Source organism: Toxorhynchites rutilus, chromosome 2 (assembly GCF_029784135.1).
Source record: "Toxorhynchites rutilus septentrionalis strain SRP chromosome 2, ASM2978413v1, whole genome shotgun sequence".
Classification (NCBI taxonomy): domain Eukaryota; kingdom Metazoa; phylum Arthropoda; class Insecta; order Diptera; family Culicidae; genus Toxorhynchites; species Toxorhynchites rutilus.
In genome coordinates, this window is record NC_073745.1 from 98,087,944 (window position 1) to 98,105,604 (window position 17,661).

General features: G+C 38.0%; 1 protein-coding gene and 2 long non-coding RNA genes across 3 annotated transcripts; 1 reads left to right on the forward strand and 2 right to left on the reverse strand.

Moving 5' to 3' along the window:
• The first annotated feature begins 7,058 nt into the window (after positions 1-7,058).
• Positions 7,059-9,239, forward strand: LOC129770229 (nischarin). The gene is made up of 5 exons (XM_055772928.1): positions 7,059-7,170; positions 7,230-8,078; positions 8,139-8,260; positions 8,316-8,718; positions 8,779-9,239. Exons 2-5 carry the CDS (start codon positions 7,328-7,330, stop codon positions 8,994-8,996), a joined length of 1,494 nt encoding a protein of 497 aa, XP_055628903.1. The 5' UTR covers positions 7,059-7,170; positions 7,230-7,327; the 3' UTR covers positions 8,997-9,239.
• Positions 9,240-13,549: 4,310 nt separating this feature from the next.
• Positions 13,550-14,615, reverse strand: LOC129770231 (uncharacterized). Its single transcript, XR_008742063.1, has 3 exons — positions 14,477-14,615; positions 13,980-14,417; positions 13,550-13,923 (listed from the first exon to the last, which is right to left on the reverse strand). It is a non-coding gene; the product is annotated as an uncharacterized LOC129770231 (long non-coding RNA).
• A 1,791-nt stretch (positions 14,616-16,406) lies between these two features.
• On the reverse strand, positions 16,407-17,442 carry LOC129770230 (uncharacterized). The gene is made up of 3 exons (XR_008742062.1): positions 17,328-17,442; positions 16,828-17,268; positions 16,407-16,771 (listed from the first exon to the last, which is right to left on the reverse strand). It is a non-coding gene; the product is annotated as an uncharacterized LOC129770230 (long non-coding RNA).
• Between the last annotated feature and the right edge of the window lie 219 nt (positions 17,443-17,661).

Sequence of the window (17,661 nt, forward strand, 5' to 3'; positions counted from 1 at the left end):
AATGTATAGCATATCAAACAAAAAAAAATCTTAGAAAATTTCCAATTCGATTGGTATACAAAACGGTTAAATCCGTTCGTAGCAAAAATAGTTATTAACGTTAGCTATATTTCATAAAAACGTGACCTGTTTTCTGATTTGGCACCCTTAATGTAAGACGTAGTCCTACGTTAAAAATCTAAAATTGGAGGCCATATACATACATCTAAGACATATTACTTGTATGATGTGTATAACTGGCATATGCATATGAAATTGCAGGCCATATACATGTATATGGGGTATATGATGTAATATAAACGATAATTATACGATTTATTATTTTCTAGGATGTATGTATATCGTCTCCACGATTGCATGTATGGGCTGGCTAGGCGCATCATATACATGCAATATATATTAATCCTACTTGTATGTTTGTGAATATAATCCTCAAAATAAAATAATTACACTAAACCTTTATTTCAAACAACTTATACAGTTACCAAATCACGCAATAAACATCAAGAATTGCTGGGAATCTCTTATCAATATTCGTTCAAATTTAAAAATGTGCTTAACTCCAGTTTTGTTGACAACTTTTATGCATTCAATTAAATCGTACGATAAATCATATATAAACATAAACATTCCCACCTTTCATCCTTCATTAAACACCTCGTAGTAGAAATCTGTCAGTATACATACACTCTCCTACGGGTGCTCATACACTGTTTGACCGAAGCCAAATATTTGACTCTTTTTGACAGATAAAATTTGGTCAACGTGTACTGATCAAATATTTTCTACACAAAACACGACAACCAAATATTCAATTATTGGATGCCTAAAATATTTTTTCAGTCTGTTCTTCAAACCTGTCGGTACATGGTTAGGTTACCTTGAATATTTCAGTTGATTTTTTTCATGTTCAGTGTTTGATATTGTTTACTACTGTTGAAAATTGAAGAGTGGCAAACAAAATAGTGTTTGTACAAATATCAAATCAAACCTTATCTGTCAAAAAATATCAAATATTTGACCTCCGGGCAAACAGTGTACGGCCACCTTACGAAACATAGTGGAAAAAAATATATTCGTCGATGTAAACAAGCAGTGAAAAAGGAGACACTTTTCGACGAGTGATTTGTATGAAGTTCCACTGCCGTGGTAGCATTCACATACACAATCGCCGGCAACTTTGACTTTTAGAAAAATCATCTGGCATCTCTGGAGGTGATGACATTTACTCTTGTAAGTTTCTAAAGGGCACTGTTTATATTTTGTGCGCTCTGTTTCATCTGTGTATAAAAATATCAATTTGAAAGCAATTTTCGTGCTCAGGAATATTTTTGTGTACTTTATACAGTACAATAGCTCTCTGGGTTGACTGCTACCGACCGCGTGAGCTGTCCAAACTGAACTACCACAAAACACAAGCTACGCATCTAATTAATCTTTGCTCCCAGGATGACTTCCCGCATCTCATGCTCTACGGTCTTTCCGGGGCCGATAAGAAAACTCGCATCATGTGTAGAGATGTGCCATCCGCTCATGAGCTGTTCCGAAGAATCGACTCTTTGAAGTGAGTTGACGCGGAACAGCTCGCAAAAAAAATCAAACAGTTCTTCAGCTCACTTTGATGATGATGAAGGAGAGAAAAGAGCTGTAGAATTGAAGAGAGTGTGTGAGCTGTAAGATTCAAATGAACTGACCGTCTCTCGCTCTTCGTGTTAAGACATCAGTTTAGTTTCATTTGTCCCTCGTCTTTTCAACTGTTATATTCGCGTTGACGGCATAGAGCTTTGTTTACCAGTTTAGGGGGCGCCAAAAATAATAATTGACTCTCAGGCAGAATGAACACGTTTTTAAAATTCAAATTATTAATGAAAATTAACTTCTGTGTATCAAATGAGTATTCTATTTCAATGAAAAACACTTTGTTTGCAGGCGGTGCAAAAATCTCATAAGATTTTTTTTTTTTTGAAGAAAACTTTCTATTGTAATGTAAAGCCTCAGTAAGAATGTCGGAAATGTTGTACTCGCCGAGTCTGTTGTAAATAATAGTCTGGAATACGTGTTTCAAGTAATTAATAATATGGTGTGAAAAATTTCATTTTAATTTTAACATTTTCAAACTGGCTTCGTGGTTATCGAGTTTGGGACCCAAATTGAAAGTCGGCACTGACAACTGAGCTGAAGAGCTGTTCATAAAGAACAGCTCATTTAGATGAGCTAATATGATCAGAGCTGTTCATCATGATGAGCTGATTTGCACACCTCTAATCATGTGTCTGCTGAGGGAACTTTATGGACCTGGCGTGGAACGTCAACACACTGAAATAGGGAACTTCACAATGGCCTCGAACCGGAAAGTGGAAATAATGACCGTCAGCAGTAACTACCATATCGAGGTGAATCCGAGGATGCCGGAATATATGATGGTGGTCATTTGGCCATTTGGAAGCGTTCGTGGTGCAGTTTATGGCACTGTATAATTAGTGTCTCAACCACGCCTTTGCAATATAAATGGATGATTTTTGAGCGATTCGAGATCGTATTTTTCTTTCATTTCATTGAAAAACTTTTTTTTTTTGTGTTCATCTCACGTTTATTAACTACACTTCAATCGTTCTGGTAATACTTCCCAGCAAACATTAAATCGCATAACGAGCGTATATATAACATCATATGCTCTAAAATTTGGTTGGCATATAATGCGCCTAACTGGCATATGCATGCAAAAGTGGAGGCCATATACATACATGGCAAATGCTTACCAAATTTGTTTGGATGAATATGCAACTTTGACCGGCTATAATAGCGATTATGTTGAATTGAATTGCGATCTAATATGAATATAATCATGAATTGCCAAAGCACCAAATACGACTTTTGCCATACTCATATACGATTTATTACAGACATAGAAAAAAACAAATGGCTCAAAATCTTTTCGTGAAACGTATATTTTAGCCTCACGAATCGCCATTTTTATATAAGAGTATTTATGTTTGTAGAAATAACAATTGTTTGAGTGACTTTTGTTGGGAGTGGAATATGAATGTTTAGAATGGCACAGATTGATGTTTGGTGAAAACTGCTGCGATGTGGGTTCGAACTCCGGTCGCCTGGATTATCATCCACCAGCTATCTGAAATTTTATTCAACAGCAGTTAAAACTTTCGAGTGCATCAGCATTTCATTGACATTTCAATATGATGTAATATGTTCTTTATTAGGATCTAATATGATTTACTGTTTCAAGATTTTCTTCAGCATGCAACACGATTTACTACAGTACTGAATCGATTTAAATTATACGCTTATACGACACACAAACTGCATCAGCGTAATATACGCATTTTTTTTTATCCCATTTATTTATTTAAGGCTCAATAGCATTTTAGCTGTAACGGAGCCGAATTTTAATCGTGTACATGTCACATGGTTATCATATCTATAATCAGCACATTACACAGTTGCCATTCGCCAGTATTCCTTCTATACCATTACATATGGTACATTCATACAGTAGCCATTTAGGCGTAAGAGAATTCTTTCTGTTCTTCCATTATCCAGTGGGACCACCGGACAGCGGAGACAGTTGATTGATCATTGTTGAGTTATTTATAGAACAGCAGCCCGATGTGTCTTGCAGAGCAGAGCAGTTGTATGGATAAATCGATCTTATTTCGACCGTGGATCGATCTCCATCGCTGATGATTGTTACGTGGACGTAGCTATTCTGTAACAACACAAAGATGGTCAATGAGGGTCCTGAGTTTTGAACTCACGATCGATCGCTTATTAAGCGAACGTGCAACCAATGTGGCTACGGAGACCCCCTATACGCATATGATGCGGATTAAATATATTTTACGACAATGTACATCATAAAATTGATGTTTATTATACCGAATTGCGACTTAATTCGATAATGGCATATAATATCGAGTTTTTACATTTTATGCGATTTCAAATATACACGATACATACTTTGATTGATATTATATGCGATTATGATTTATTCTGATTTCTTGTAAGACTTGGCACGTGCAAAATTATACGATTTAATGTTTGCTGGGTTATCTTTAAATAAAGGAACCCTGCCTTGTCGGTTTCTAACCACTATGAAACCGTTACCGGGCTAGAATTGCAACAGCGTAATGTTTTCAAGATTTACTTTTATCATCGGGAAATTCTGGAAAACTGCCACTCTTCAGGCGTGTCAACCTGACCACATTTGGCTGGGATGCTATGGCCAACAACTCGTATGTAGGCAATTCATCCGATTAATGTCATGAAGTTTGAAATGGTTTTCTCGGGTGAGGAATATTTTTCTTTCAAAACCTTGAACACTCTGAAGATGGTAACCACACCCTGTCGGTTTCCTGTAGCCAGAAAGCGATTGTTCAGACATACAACTAAAAATGATCCATTATCGCAATCTTTATTGGTAAATGTTTACAAAACGAAACTTCTCTCAATGGTAAACCGTCACATCCGTTTCGTTGCTGTGTTGTATTAAGGATCTGATGAGTAACCTTCTGCGACCGCTCTTAAATTCAATGAGAACAATTTTAAATCCAAATCTATATCATTTTACAAGGTTTTGCCTTTTATTCCAATGTATTCCATTCCGCAATAAATAATTTTCTGCAGAGACTATAACTTCCAAAACCGTTTGTCGTTTTTGCTTTTGTTTGGTTTAACAATTGTCTGATTGCTGCGATGAAAGTTCGAAATTCACCCCCTTTGGATTTGTTTGAATTTGAGGCGAACGGGCAGAATGCAAAATTTTCGAACTCGATCGGGTTGTGAAATCCAATCGCCAATCGTGAACCGGAATGAGGGTGAATAACTGGAACATGGGGTACCCATCCAGGAGACCTCATAAGTTTGTACAAAACAACGATATTATCGGTACTAGGTACGGTACTAGTTCTGTATAAACTTTCATTCTGCCAGGGCTCATCGATCGGATTCACTCAGAGCACTAGGAAGGCAATCTGACTTACCGGTTAAAAGCATCTTAGCCAGTCGCGACCTCAACCTAATGCTCATTCTTTACCAATTTCTGAAAAAAAATATATTACTGTTTGATTCCTTCCCTCCTCATCAAACCAAACTACCTCACTCGCTCAATCCTCGTTCTAAATCTTAATCCTGTCCAACCAATCTAGTGTTAGATTTAGTTATTGTTAAATTGCTAGTCCTTAATATATAGAAAATTAGTTTTATTTTAAAGTGTAATTTGACTCTGTAAATGTTAGATGATAAGTAATTGAGTCTGATTAATAGTTGAAAATCTAGAAGTGGGTTATATCTGTGATATGACCACAAGATGAACGTAGGACTACCATTGGCTCAGAAATCAATAAGTAACACGCATATAGCTCTTAGAGGTTCATCTTTCGAATAAAGTATTTATCATATCACTTCGTATAGCCGGAAAATAATTATTTACGCTCAAATGAAAAATCGATTCTTCCTCGGAAATACCCAGCGCAACTAATACGTCTTCTCCATCCCCTGACAAATAGAATCATCGGTTGATAGTAGCATTCGATAATGAAACTGCTGCTTTGACCGAAAAAATCATCGATCGAATGTTGCGTACGTCAACAAATTATATTAAAACCACTGCAAGAATATTCTCTACACTATACCAAACATTTCATTTCCTTCGCCATTAAATCCATAGCCATTTGTAAACAATCTGTATCGAATTGTCATACACACTTCTTCTTCGCTAAAGGCCTCGTTCAGTTCGGTTGCATAAACTAAATGGAATTAGGAGAAAAGAACATAATGATTAAGCGAGCGAGCGAGACCATCCTCCCGTCACTTTCTAATCACAACTAAAAGGATTTCCGAGCGGGCACCAACTTATGTACAGATTTGTGTGATTTAGATAGCCTGTTTTCAAGGCAATTTTTATGTTATTGAAACAAGTTTTCGGATCAATAATTAGCAAGCATATAACGCGTAGACATTTTGGGCTTGATCACGATAATCACTTCACGGTGAAAACGAGATTAAATGTATATAGCATTGCATACAAATCATTTCGTTTTCACCGTGAAGTGAGGTTCATGATCAGGCCCTTTATCTTTCGAATGAAGTGGTTATCATACCATTTCGTTCGAACGGCTTAGGGATAATAATTCTCAAAATCTTTCTGTTGCTGTTGTCGTGACGCTTTCGTTTTCAAAACTTTGAACTTACTCCCCAGTATAGAAATGAAAGACGTAATCCTACGTCCAAACCTCAATATACTGAATATCAATGTTGTTTTGATACCTATAAATATCGTTATACGATATACCATAAAGACCATAAAGAGTATCGAGGTTTTTAGTATTCAATTATTTATCACATTAAGGCCAGGCGCAAATTGAGACGCGAATAGCGCGAGTAACCTGCCGCGATATAGCGCCTGTTTTTGTGACTAATGAAAACAGATAGAACGGCGCAAATTGGCCAGATGACGCGATGATGAGTGTGGAGCGCTCGTGAGACACGACTCGCCTGACGCTGTGGCTGAACCACAGTTTCTCGTGCTGGTCGTACCGGCAAATCTGTGTGAATCAGACGTTGTATGCGAGTGGCACGTTATTTACACCAAACTGCGACTGAATATGCGCTCCACCACGCTACGTTTGTCGCACGTATGAGTCGTGTTGCTAGTCTCGTGTTCGTTTACGAGCGCTATACGCTTCTCAATTTGCGCCTTGCCTAATGTTGAGTAAGTTGAGTTTTCAAAATGAAGTACAGTAATTTACATTTAATGCGACAAGCTGAGGCACCACTCAGTGTCGCATTTGAGGCGATTTTGACCTGTAATTGGACATTTTCGATGAGAGTGGTACAGTGTCGACATCTGGTGGCGTCCAATTAGAGGTAAAAATGTCCAATTAAACGTGTAGCATTACAGGTCTAGCCAATTAGCAAAATGTTGCATTAAATGTGAATTACTGTATTCGGAATTTGATTCAGTTCGGAATATGAGTATAAACGGTATTATTTTGCAAAAAAATCGTCATATACACCATTTTTTTCTAAGAGTGTAACAAAGTGACAGTGTAACAGGGTGTTCTACACTTCACACTGTAGAAAGAAAATAAACACAACTGACATACTTACGCGGACTAGTTTAATTCTTGTTATGATTTGTATTACGCGTTTGTATGATTCATTCTTTTCGATCATTTACAGATTTTAATGTCAATAACTATTTTCAGCAGTTTATGGAGAAGAAGGAATTGTTCACTGGCGATAGGATTGTGTGGCGCTTGCGTAATATTCTCTTAATTGGACGGAAGGGTGCCCGCATTTGACGAGAATGTCGAATTATCAATTACACTTGAATGAAACCAGTGTATCCATTCCCAGGATTATCACCGTTGATGGTGTTAATTACTACGAAATACTTGTGAAATGCGGTCACGTAATGTGGAGCGTCAACCGAAGGTACAGAGATTTTGATGATCTTCACAATAAACTGGTCCAAGAGAGGAGTGTTGCGAAGGACAAACTTCCCCCGAAGAAGGTTATTGGAAATAAAAATCCAACTTTTCTCAAAACACGCCAGGAAGCGTTGGAACAGTACCTCAAAGAGATGTGTATATTCCTGAAGGTAACAATGCCGAAGGAGTTTGTCGAATTTCTGGAGTTCCATCGGTACGACATCATATTCATGGTGCAGAGCTTGGCCAGTTCTTTCTTCTTGCGCGGAGAATCTTTTTTAGCTAAATCGAAAAAGTATGGATTTTCCGTTCTAGAACTGCACGCAATAAGCGAACGACTTAAAATTCCATGTCCTCCCACCGAGCTTTCCGATGGCAGTCTAAATTTTTCCCACATTCTGGACTTTTGCTCTCAGTTGGAAACATTGATTGTACTGCCCACGAAGAATAGTCTCCCAACGATTCTCTACGATGACGATTCCGATCGGTACGTTTCTCAATCGCTTCATAAACCGATTGGTAGCAGCAATTTGATACCGTCGCAGCTGCGATATGAGCTCAGTGTATTCAAAGGGTTGAACAATCTGATTATCTATGGTGTCTCGACGGAGAATGTCGAGAATGTTGGTACGTATCATTTTTTTGTGAGTGAGAGATGATTGATTGATGGAATATTCTGTTTACCAGGAAACCTCCGTGAAGGATTGGTTAGGATCGAGATCTACAAAAGTAACATCAAGCATGTACGGCAAATCACACTCTGTGATGATATCCATAGAAATAATACAGAAGAACTGGACTGGACCAAGGTAGATCACAATCATTTATTAAATCATTTTCTAATCACATCATTCCAATTTATAGAAATGGAAGAATCTCAAATACGCTGTCTTCAAAAATAATCGACTCTCGGACATCGATCATACTATTCGCCTATTACCCAACCTGAAAGACCTTGTGCTCGACAAGAATCAGATTGCAAGCATCGCCCATCTGAACCATCTCAACAATTTACAAACCCTGAGTCTCCGCTGCAACCGAATAACCGAATGCCACGATTGGCATTTACAGCTGGGAAATTTGGTTAGCCTCAATTTGTCCCAAAATCGAATCCGGGTGTTGGAGGGACTCTCCAAATTGTATTCCCTTGTGAATTTGGATCTCAGCTGTAATCAGATAGATGATATAAACGAGATAGATCACCTAGGAAATTTGCCGCTATTGGAAAACCTACGCCTTATGGGAAATCCAGTTGCAGGGAGTGTTGGTAATTCGTAATGCGGCTTAAATTGACAACAAATGAGAGATACAACTAATTTCGTTACAGATTACAGAGCTCGTGTCTTATCGCGTTTCGGAGAACGTCTGCAGGAAATTTATCTGGATAGTGAGAAGGGAAACCAGGCGGAATATGACACAGCTCTGGTGCTTTCAGCGTTACGGATATCGGCTCGAAATTCACAGAAAAAATTACACAGTCTTCTCGATACGGCTAATGTGGATGAAAATTTGCCCGGAAGTAGCGGCAGCAATGGAAGCAGATAACATTAGTCGTGTTTTTGGTTGATTCGTGTGTACATCCAGTTTTAATTTTAATTTTTTGTCCTGTATAACGTATACATGAAATGTTTCGTATTTTATTATATAACAGCATAATAGTGCAATTCTGATGAGTCGTAACGAAATTTTAATTGCTATTTACATCATTGTTTCTTTCTTGTTTGTTCATTTAATGAATGTTTAATGTACCGAATTCTCCGAATAAAATACATAAATAGTAAACAGTGACCATCCTACAAAACTTTACTTATTTTAATTCCATTAAGGACGAAGCTCTGTAACTGCGAAGCTCCAACAAGATGTAGACTTCGACGCCTTGATAAAGCTATTTTGGAGCCCAAGGAAATATGGTCTGCGTCGCCGGCCAGGATTACAGTAATTTAAATTTAATACATTTTTTTAATTGGACAGACCAGTAATGCGACACGTTTAATTGGACATTTCTAACCACTAATTGGACATTTTTGTAAACATCGAGTTCGGGGCCCAAACTATGGCCCCACATTATTCGTGAAATTTCACCACCAAATCATTATCAAAGAGTTTAACGATGTAATTCTTCAAACATATCCAAAATCAACAGAAAGCTTAATGGAATCCTGCTTCAAATATCCGGTCGTGTCTCGGGCACAATCCTCCTTTGACTTTTTGTGAATGTTTTGTGTTGTGAAATATACAGCCAAACGATTAAGTAAGTGTCGTGTTTTAACTTAAGAATCTCCATTCAAATTTCAAGATTGCAAAACTGCCTTTTTAAAATTTTCGCGAATTTGACGATTGTTTCGAGTTAAGTATGATTAGCGAATGGGCACAAGGTGCGCATAGATCTGCCTTTAGCTTACCGAGTAGTTTGATAGCAAGGCGGTATAATAAGGTGGAACGTTGTGTCAGAACGGCTGTTCAGCCATAACTTGAGTTCGAATTGACAGCGGCCAAACGAACGGCTAGGTTTTTCCGAGGAAGAGGATAACAAATGGCATGCAATGAAAAGTGCATACCGCTATGTGTTTGCTGCGCATAAACGTTGGTTTTGTTTACGCTGTTGGCATCATTGTTGTGTTTCGGTGACCGCTGCAAGTTATTGTCTGCATTGCTGTTTTACGGGACGTGAGGGTTGTTGCCGTTGCTGCTAGGACTGGCAATTCAGCGATTGTGGGAGCTTTGCTAGTGAGTATATGAAAGAGCCACTACCAGCGGGCTTGTGCCGTACTGCTCTAAAGCGGACCTTACACGGTCAACTTTATTGACAATATGATGACATTTGAGAGCATAATGACAGCTGAACATGGCCGACGACGCAGAAATCCGGATTTTCTGATTTTCGAGCATCAATATCGTGACATTTCATATAGATGCATGATGTTGACGTTTTACCTCACGGACTTCCAGACTGAGTTGCCAGATATGCAAGCGCACATTTAATTTTTGTTAGTCTTTTTTGCGATTGCAATTAAAATTTATAAACTACTGAAATTGTAGGAATCATAAATGGAAGCTTTTGGTTTGGAAAACCGATACTTTGAATAGCAAAATACGGTACTTTTCACGATACAAATCAAAACTTCAAAGTAAACTGACAATGTGATGGTGAGAGAGTGGATGAAACTTAACAACGTTTTAGGAATTTTTTAACGTTGAACTCGGTCATTCTTTGCGCTAGTGAGCGGGTTGTGTGTTTCTTCACACTCCGCTATAAAATTTGGAGAATGAGAAGATCTGGGGAAATCACAGATGAAAAAACATCATGTGTTAATTCAAGCTACAGTAGAATCCCGATTATCCGCGGAATAGTCGGGCAAACTCACCGCGATTAACGAATATCGCGATGACCCATTAAAGGACAAAAAAATGCAAACACGAAAAGAGATGTTTCAACATAAAAACTATGTTCTATCAATACAAAAATCAATCAACTATCCATCTATAAGGTCGTGTACACCAGTGGCTAAATAATGTAAAAGCCATGACCACAACAAAAGAGCATGGGCCTACCACTCACTAACAAATTCCGGAAAGGCCTATTGATTTACTATGGAACTCGCAGTCACGAATAATCCGCAGGGCGGATCACCCGCTCGCGGATAATCGGGGTTCTACTGTCATAGTCTCATTTATGGAATAAAAACATTTACTTGCAGATAAAATAACTTGCATATATTTTGGCAAACTAAAATAATCTGGCATCTCTGAAACTGAAAGGAACAGTCTGTATTTGTGAAACGAGTATTATGATGTATTTTTGAGAAGAAAAACCGAATTCTAAAGTGTAAATTATGAATGAAAATTAACTTTTACGAATCAAATTAGTATTCTATGTGAATGCAAATCATTTTTTTTTCTGCAAGTGGTGAGAAAATCCCATACAGAAATTATGTCTGAAATTGACGTTATATTATAATAATACTGTTTAGTAGGAATATCTGAAAATTCAGAGGAAGTAGGTTAAGTTAAGGTTAGGACTACGCGCTTCAACTTATTAAATAATACCAAGTAGATATTTTCATTCAAATTTTACCAATTGAAAATTGCCTTTTAGCCTTCTAATCTGATAGAGAATAGTTTGGATCCCAAACTCGAATGTCGCCACTAGCCATCGCGGATATTTTCGTTGTCTCGGGTTGAGGGCGATATTGACCGTGTAAGGTGGAAAAATATTGATTGAGGTTAGATCAGATGTTGAAAGCCTAGCTGTCACGATATTGAAGACACTTATTGTCAATCCGGTTGATCGTGTAAGGTGCCCATAAGTTCCATTCGTTTTGGTGGCATTAGTCGTTGACAACCAAGCCCCGGGCAAGGGGATATGATCCGCGAGTCAAGATGTGCTACAAATTTAGCTGTCATTGCCAAACCTATCAAATTACTCGGCGAACTCAAGGCAAATCTATGGAACAAGGTGCGCCCATTCGCTAACTAAAAAAAGAATTGTTTTTTGAAAAAAAAATTTATGTGAAATGTAATGATCATGATGATCACAAGGGTCTGAATGATAATATAAAACGTAGAACCCTAAACGTCATATTTAACTCGAAACAATCGTTAAATTCGTGAAAATTTAAAGAAGGTAGTTTTGAAATCTTATAAATAGTATGTAGATTTTTAAGTTATTCGATTACTTAAAACACGTAGTCCTGACGCTTACTTAGCCATTTGGTTGTATATTTCCAAATATTTTACAACACAATAATCACAAAAACTCACCATTATAATATAAAATCAGCATCAAACACAATTTCAGTTTCATATTATTTCACAATTTTCGAGGAAACGTATTACTCTATTACATAGAATACATATTGAATACAGAAAAGTAAATTTTCATTCATTATTTTTTGTTCTAGAAGTGTGTTAATTTCGTTTTCCAAATGGCGCAAATCATTATGGTGCCTTCAACGCAAAGACAATAAATGAAACGCTTGCAGCGTAAAACGTAATGAATATAATGAATATAGCAATGAGTATTTAATAAAGTATCAGTATATTCCACAAATTGTGCTCAATCGTCTTAATTTACTTTTGTGTATTTTTTAAATGGCTGCAGAAAACCACTTCACGTTTTGACCCACCTGGTAGTATGTTAAGTGCCTTGTTTTACACCAGCTTGAGAGTTTGGCAGTTCTCGCGAGTGACAGTGGTCGCAAATTGCATTTGCGACCCGGACATGTTTGACGCTGTCAAATCCTATGTGCTAGTATACGGATGCCCTCAGGCTGTTGACAACCCATTACAATTGAGTGATAGCGATTAGTGATCCCCGATTTTTGAAATTAATCGTTCATCCACTAATCGAATACTTTTGAGTAGTTTCTTATTCGATACGATTAATCGATCCAAATAATCGATTAATCGATTAATCGTCACACTGAGAGAAATAATTAGTTAGACTAATATTTTTCATTTATTAGAAAGCCATCTGGAATCAAAAAAGTGTTCATTACGCCTGAAAATCAATTATTATTTTTTACGCTCCCCTAAACTCGTAAACGAAGCTCATCTCGCATCGACGACATTGAACTTCTTTTAGGAGTTTAGGAGAGCGTCAAAGATAATTATTGATTTTCAGGATAAAACTGCAGTGGCTGTACGGTTTTTTTGCTCTGGGTTTGAATCGATTAATCGATGTAAATTATTCGTTCGCTTCGATTATTGGTTGTGCAGTATTCGTTCGATTAATAATCGATTTCTGTAGGAAGTATTCGATTAATCGATTAATCGAACGATTATCGGGGATCACTAATAGCGATACGCTGTGGATACCCACATTCCGTTTTGCCTGCCAAGATCGGGTCGATGAAATGTCAACAATCGACCTCAAATGCTGCCACCTTGCAATCGAGTTATCGACCTTTCATATGCATTCATCGAACAACTTGACGCCACTTTTTCGCCAACATGTGCAAGACGTCGACCTGCTTGCAGCGCTGCTTCCAGCACTGCTTGCTGCTTGTTTGTATTGGTTTGTTATTGAAAATGAAAAGGAAATACATTGATCGATTTTAATCATTTTATTGAAAAAAAAAAAATAATAAAAATCCATGTATAATAAAAATAAGGTATATAATGGAATCGGTGCATCCGGGTTGTCTGGATTGACGATTCAAATCCGACTGAGTACATTGATGAATACCTCTTTGCCCTCGATGACACAGATATGTGGCTGAGGAGGATTCTTCAATGTGCGTGAAGCACGGGATCTCCGATGGGGAAAATTGCTCGAAATACTATCGATGGCCAGGTCCTGCTGCTGTTGCTGTTGATGCTGTTCCCCGGAATAGCACCCTGGACTTAAAGGATACTGCTGCGGGAAAGCTGATGCTGTTGGCTGGTGTGACAGAAGTGGAAATAAGCAATGTGGTGATGAGGGAAATCATCTTTCTCATTCGCCGATTGATTGAGTCGGATGTATTCATAGCTGAAACAAAATAAAATGATTAGTAAGTGAAAAGCAGAAATGAATTCCCTACTCACCAGTTGTATGATCCGGATAAAAATGCGAACATTAAAATATCATGCGAATACGTTCGCTAACCTCGCCTATTTTCATTCTACTATACAACGGAATCAGTGCATTCGGGTTCCTCCGGGGTGGTAATTCAGCTGAGCAAGTTGATAAATACCTCCTTGTCGTTGAGTTTTCGTGTCTGAAGAGGATTTTTGAATGTGCGCGAAGCACGGAACCTCTAATGGGGAAAGTTCTTCGCAATACCATACCATGGTCAAATTCTGCTGCTGCTGCTGTTAATGCTGTCCCCCGGCATTGCCAACAGGGGTTGGAGGTTACTGCAGCAGGAAAACGGATGTTTTTGGCTGCTGTGATAGAAGTGGAAATCCGCACTGTGGTGATGGGAGAAATCATCTTTCTCACTTACCGATTGATGGAAGCAAACGCGTCGAATGTATTCATAGCTGATAAGACAAGATAAAATAATTAATAATTAAAAAGCCGAAATACATTTCATACTCACCAGTTGTATGATCCATTTGTTTTTGTTTGAGATGACAGTTTAGCGGAGTGGAAAAAAGAACCACCAGTGATGCCATTTGGTTTGTTTAATTATTCAGTATTTTCGACTAACGAACTATCCGCGTTGGCGATATTGGGGAATAGGCATGACAGTATGGATTTGCAGAAAGAATGAATACACTTTTAAAATGAAAATTATGAATGAACATGATTTTTCCTTAATCAAATTAGTACTCTATGTAAGTGAAAATCACCATTTCCTGCAAGTGGTGAAAAAACGTCATAAAAAATATGTTTTGAGATAATTTTATATTATAATGACAAGTTTTTTTGAGAATATCTAAACGTCTATAGAAAATAATTCAAATTAGGGTCATGACAACGTACTTTAAGTAGAAAAAATTATGCCAAGAAAAAAATTTCATACAAATTTTAGCAAATATAAACTGATTCGGGCCGACTAATATGATAGAGAATAGTTTGCCTCATACAAACTAATGCCGTATCCAGATGTCGATACCTAATCGTCGTCATCGTGAATAGGTAACAGCGTTACGGTCGTTGTTAGGTCGATGTTTTTTTCGTCGATTGGATTGTGGGTATCCATGCATATGGTTTCCCGGCGACTGCTGCTTTATCGTGCGGGATGTGAGACACAACAGCTAGTTCGATTGAAACCGGCCCAGCGTAGGTATATGTTGGTGTGGTATTCGCTATGTAGCATAAAAATTTGACAAAAATAGTCGCTGCCATTTTTCATCCCCTCTCGCATCTTCCATGCCTTATCACTGAAGGCTGATTTAGACGATGCCAGTCAGCGCGCTAGTTGAAGTATCCAGTGAATAGAGAACAGACACTCTGTTCAAGTTAGAGGTCAATTACTTGTTCGATACTGGTACAAGTAACTTGAACAGAGTGTCTGTTCTCTGTTCACTGGATACTTCAACTAGAGCGCTGACTGGCATCGTCTAAATCGCCTTTATACTGTCGAAAACGAACCACCTATCAATTCCAGCTCCTTGTTTGATAGTTTGGCGATGACAGCTAAATTTGCAACGCATCTTGACTCGAGGATCACATCCTCTTGGCCGGGGCTAGTGATTCCCGATAATCGTTCGAATAATCGATTAATCGAATACTTCTTACAGAAATCGATTATTAATCGAACGAATACTGCACAACTAATAATCGAAGCGAACGAATAATTTACATCGATTAATCGATCCAAACCCAGAGAAAAAAAAGTACGGCCTCTACAGTTTTATCCTGAAATTCAATCATTATCTTTGACGCTCCCCTTAACTCGTAAAAGAAGCTCAATGTCGTCAACGCAAATTGAGCTTCGTTAACGAGGAATGAACACTTTTTTGATTCCAGATAGGTTTCCAGCAAATGAGAAATATTAGTCTATGAAGAAGTAGGCCTTGAGAAGCTGTCAAGCGCTCGTGGAGAAAATTTTCATGGCATTCCCAAACTAGCTCTCAAGTTGTACAGACGTATTTCAAATAAACTTTAATTGTTAACCGTTATAGAACTACGACTTTGTCTCACTGCCAATCTGCCTAGTCCTTCAATTTCAATAATCTAACTAATTATTTCTCTTAGTGTAACAATTAATCGATTAATCGATTATTTGGGGCGATTAATCCAGGCTCACATTCCGTTTTGCCTGCCAAGATCGGGTCGATGAAATGTCAACAATCGACCTCAAATGCTGCCACCTTACAATCGAGTTATCGACCTTTCATATGCATTCATCGAACAACTTGACACCACTTTTTCGCCAACATGTGCAAGGCGTCGACCTGCTTGCAGCGCTGCTTCCAGCACTGCTTGCTGCTTGTTTGTATTGGTTTGTTATTGAAAATGAAAAGGAAATACATTGATCGATTTAAAACATTTTATTGAAAAAAAAAATCCATGTATAATAAAATAAGGTATATAATGGAATCGGTGCATCCGGGTTGTCTGGATTGACGATTCAAATCCGACTGAGTACATTGATGAATACCTCCTTGCCCTTGATGACACAGATATGTGGCTGAGGAGGATTCTTCAATGTGCGTGAAGCACGGGATCTCCGATGGGGAAAATTGCTCGAAATACTATCGATGGCCAGGTCCTGCTGCGGTTGCTGTTGATGCTGTTCCCCGGAATAGCACCCTGGACTTAAAGGATACTGCTGCGGGAAAGCTGATGCTGTTGGCTGGTGTGACAGAAGTGGAAATAAGCAATGTGGTGATGAGGGAAATCATCTTTCTCATTCGCCGATTGATTGAGTCGGATGTATTCATAGCTGAAACAAAATAAAATGATTAGTAAGTGAAAAGCAGAAATGAATTCCCTACTCACCAGTTGTATGATCCGGATAAAAATGCGAACATTAAAATATCATGCGAATACGTTCGCTAACCTCGCCTATTTTCATTCTACTATACAACGGAATCAGTGCATTCGGGTTCCTCCGGGGTGGTAATTCAGCTGAGCAAGTTGATAAATACCTCCTTGTCGTTGAGTTTTAGTGTCTGAAGAGGATTTTTGAATGTGCGCGAAGCACGGAACCTCTAATGGGGAAAGTTCTTCGCAATACCATACCATGGTCAAATTCTGCTGCTGCTGCTGCTGTTGATGCTGTCCCCCGGCATTGCCAACAGGGGTTGGAGGTTACTGATGCAGGAAAACGGATGTTGTTGGCTGCTATGATAGAAGTGGAAATCCGCACTGTGGTGATGGGAGAAATCATCTTTCTCACTTACCGATTGATGGAAGCAAACGAGTCGAATGTATTCATAGCTGATAAGACAAGATAAAATAATTAATAATTAAAAAGCCGAAATATATTTCATACTCACCAGTTGTATGATCCATTTGTTTTTGTTTGAGATGACAGTTTAGCGAAGTGGAAAAAAGAACCACCAGTGATGCCATTTGGTTTGTTTAATTATTCAGTATTTTCGACTAACGAACTATCCGCGTTGACGATATTGGGGAATAGGCATGACAGTATGGATTTGCAGACGGAATGAATACACTTTTAAAATGAAAATTATGAATGAACATGATTTTTCCTTAATCAAATTAGTACTCTATGTAAGTGAAAATCACTATTGCCTGCAAGTGGTGAAAAAACGTCATAAAAATATGTTTTGAGATAATTTTATATTATAATGATAAGTTTTGATAAGT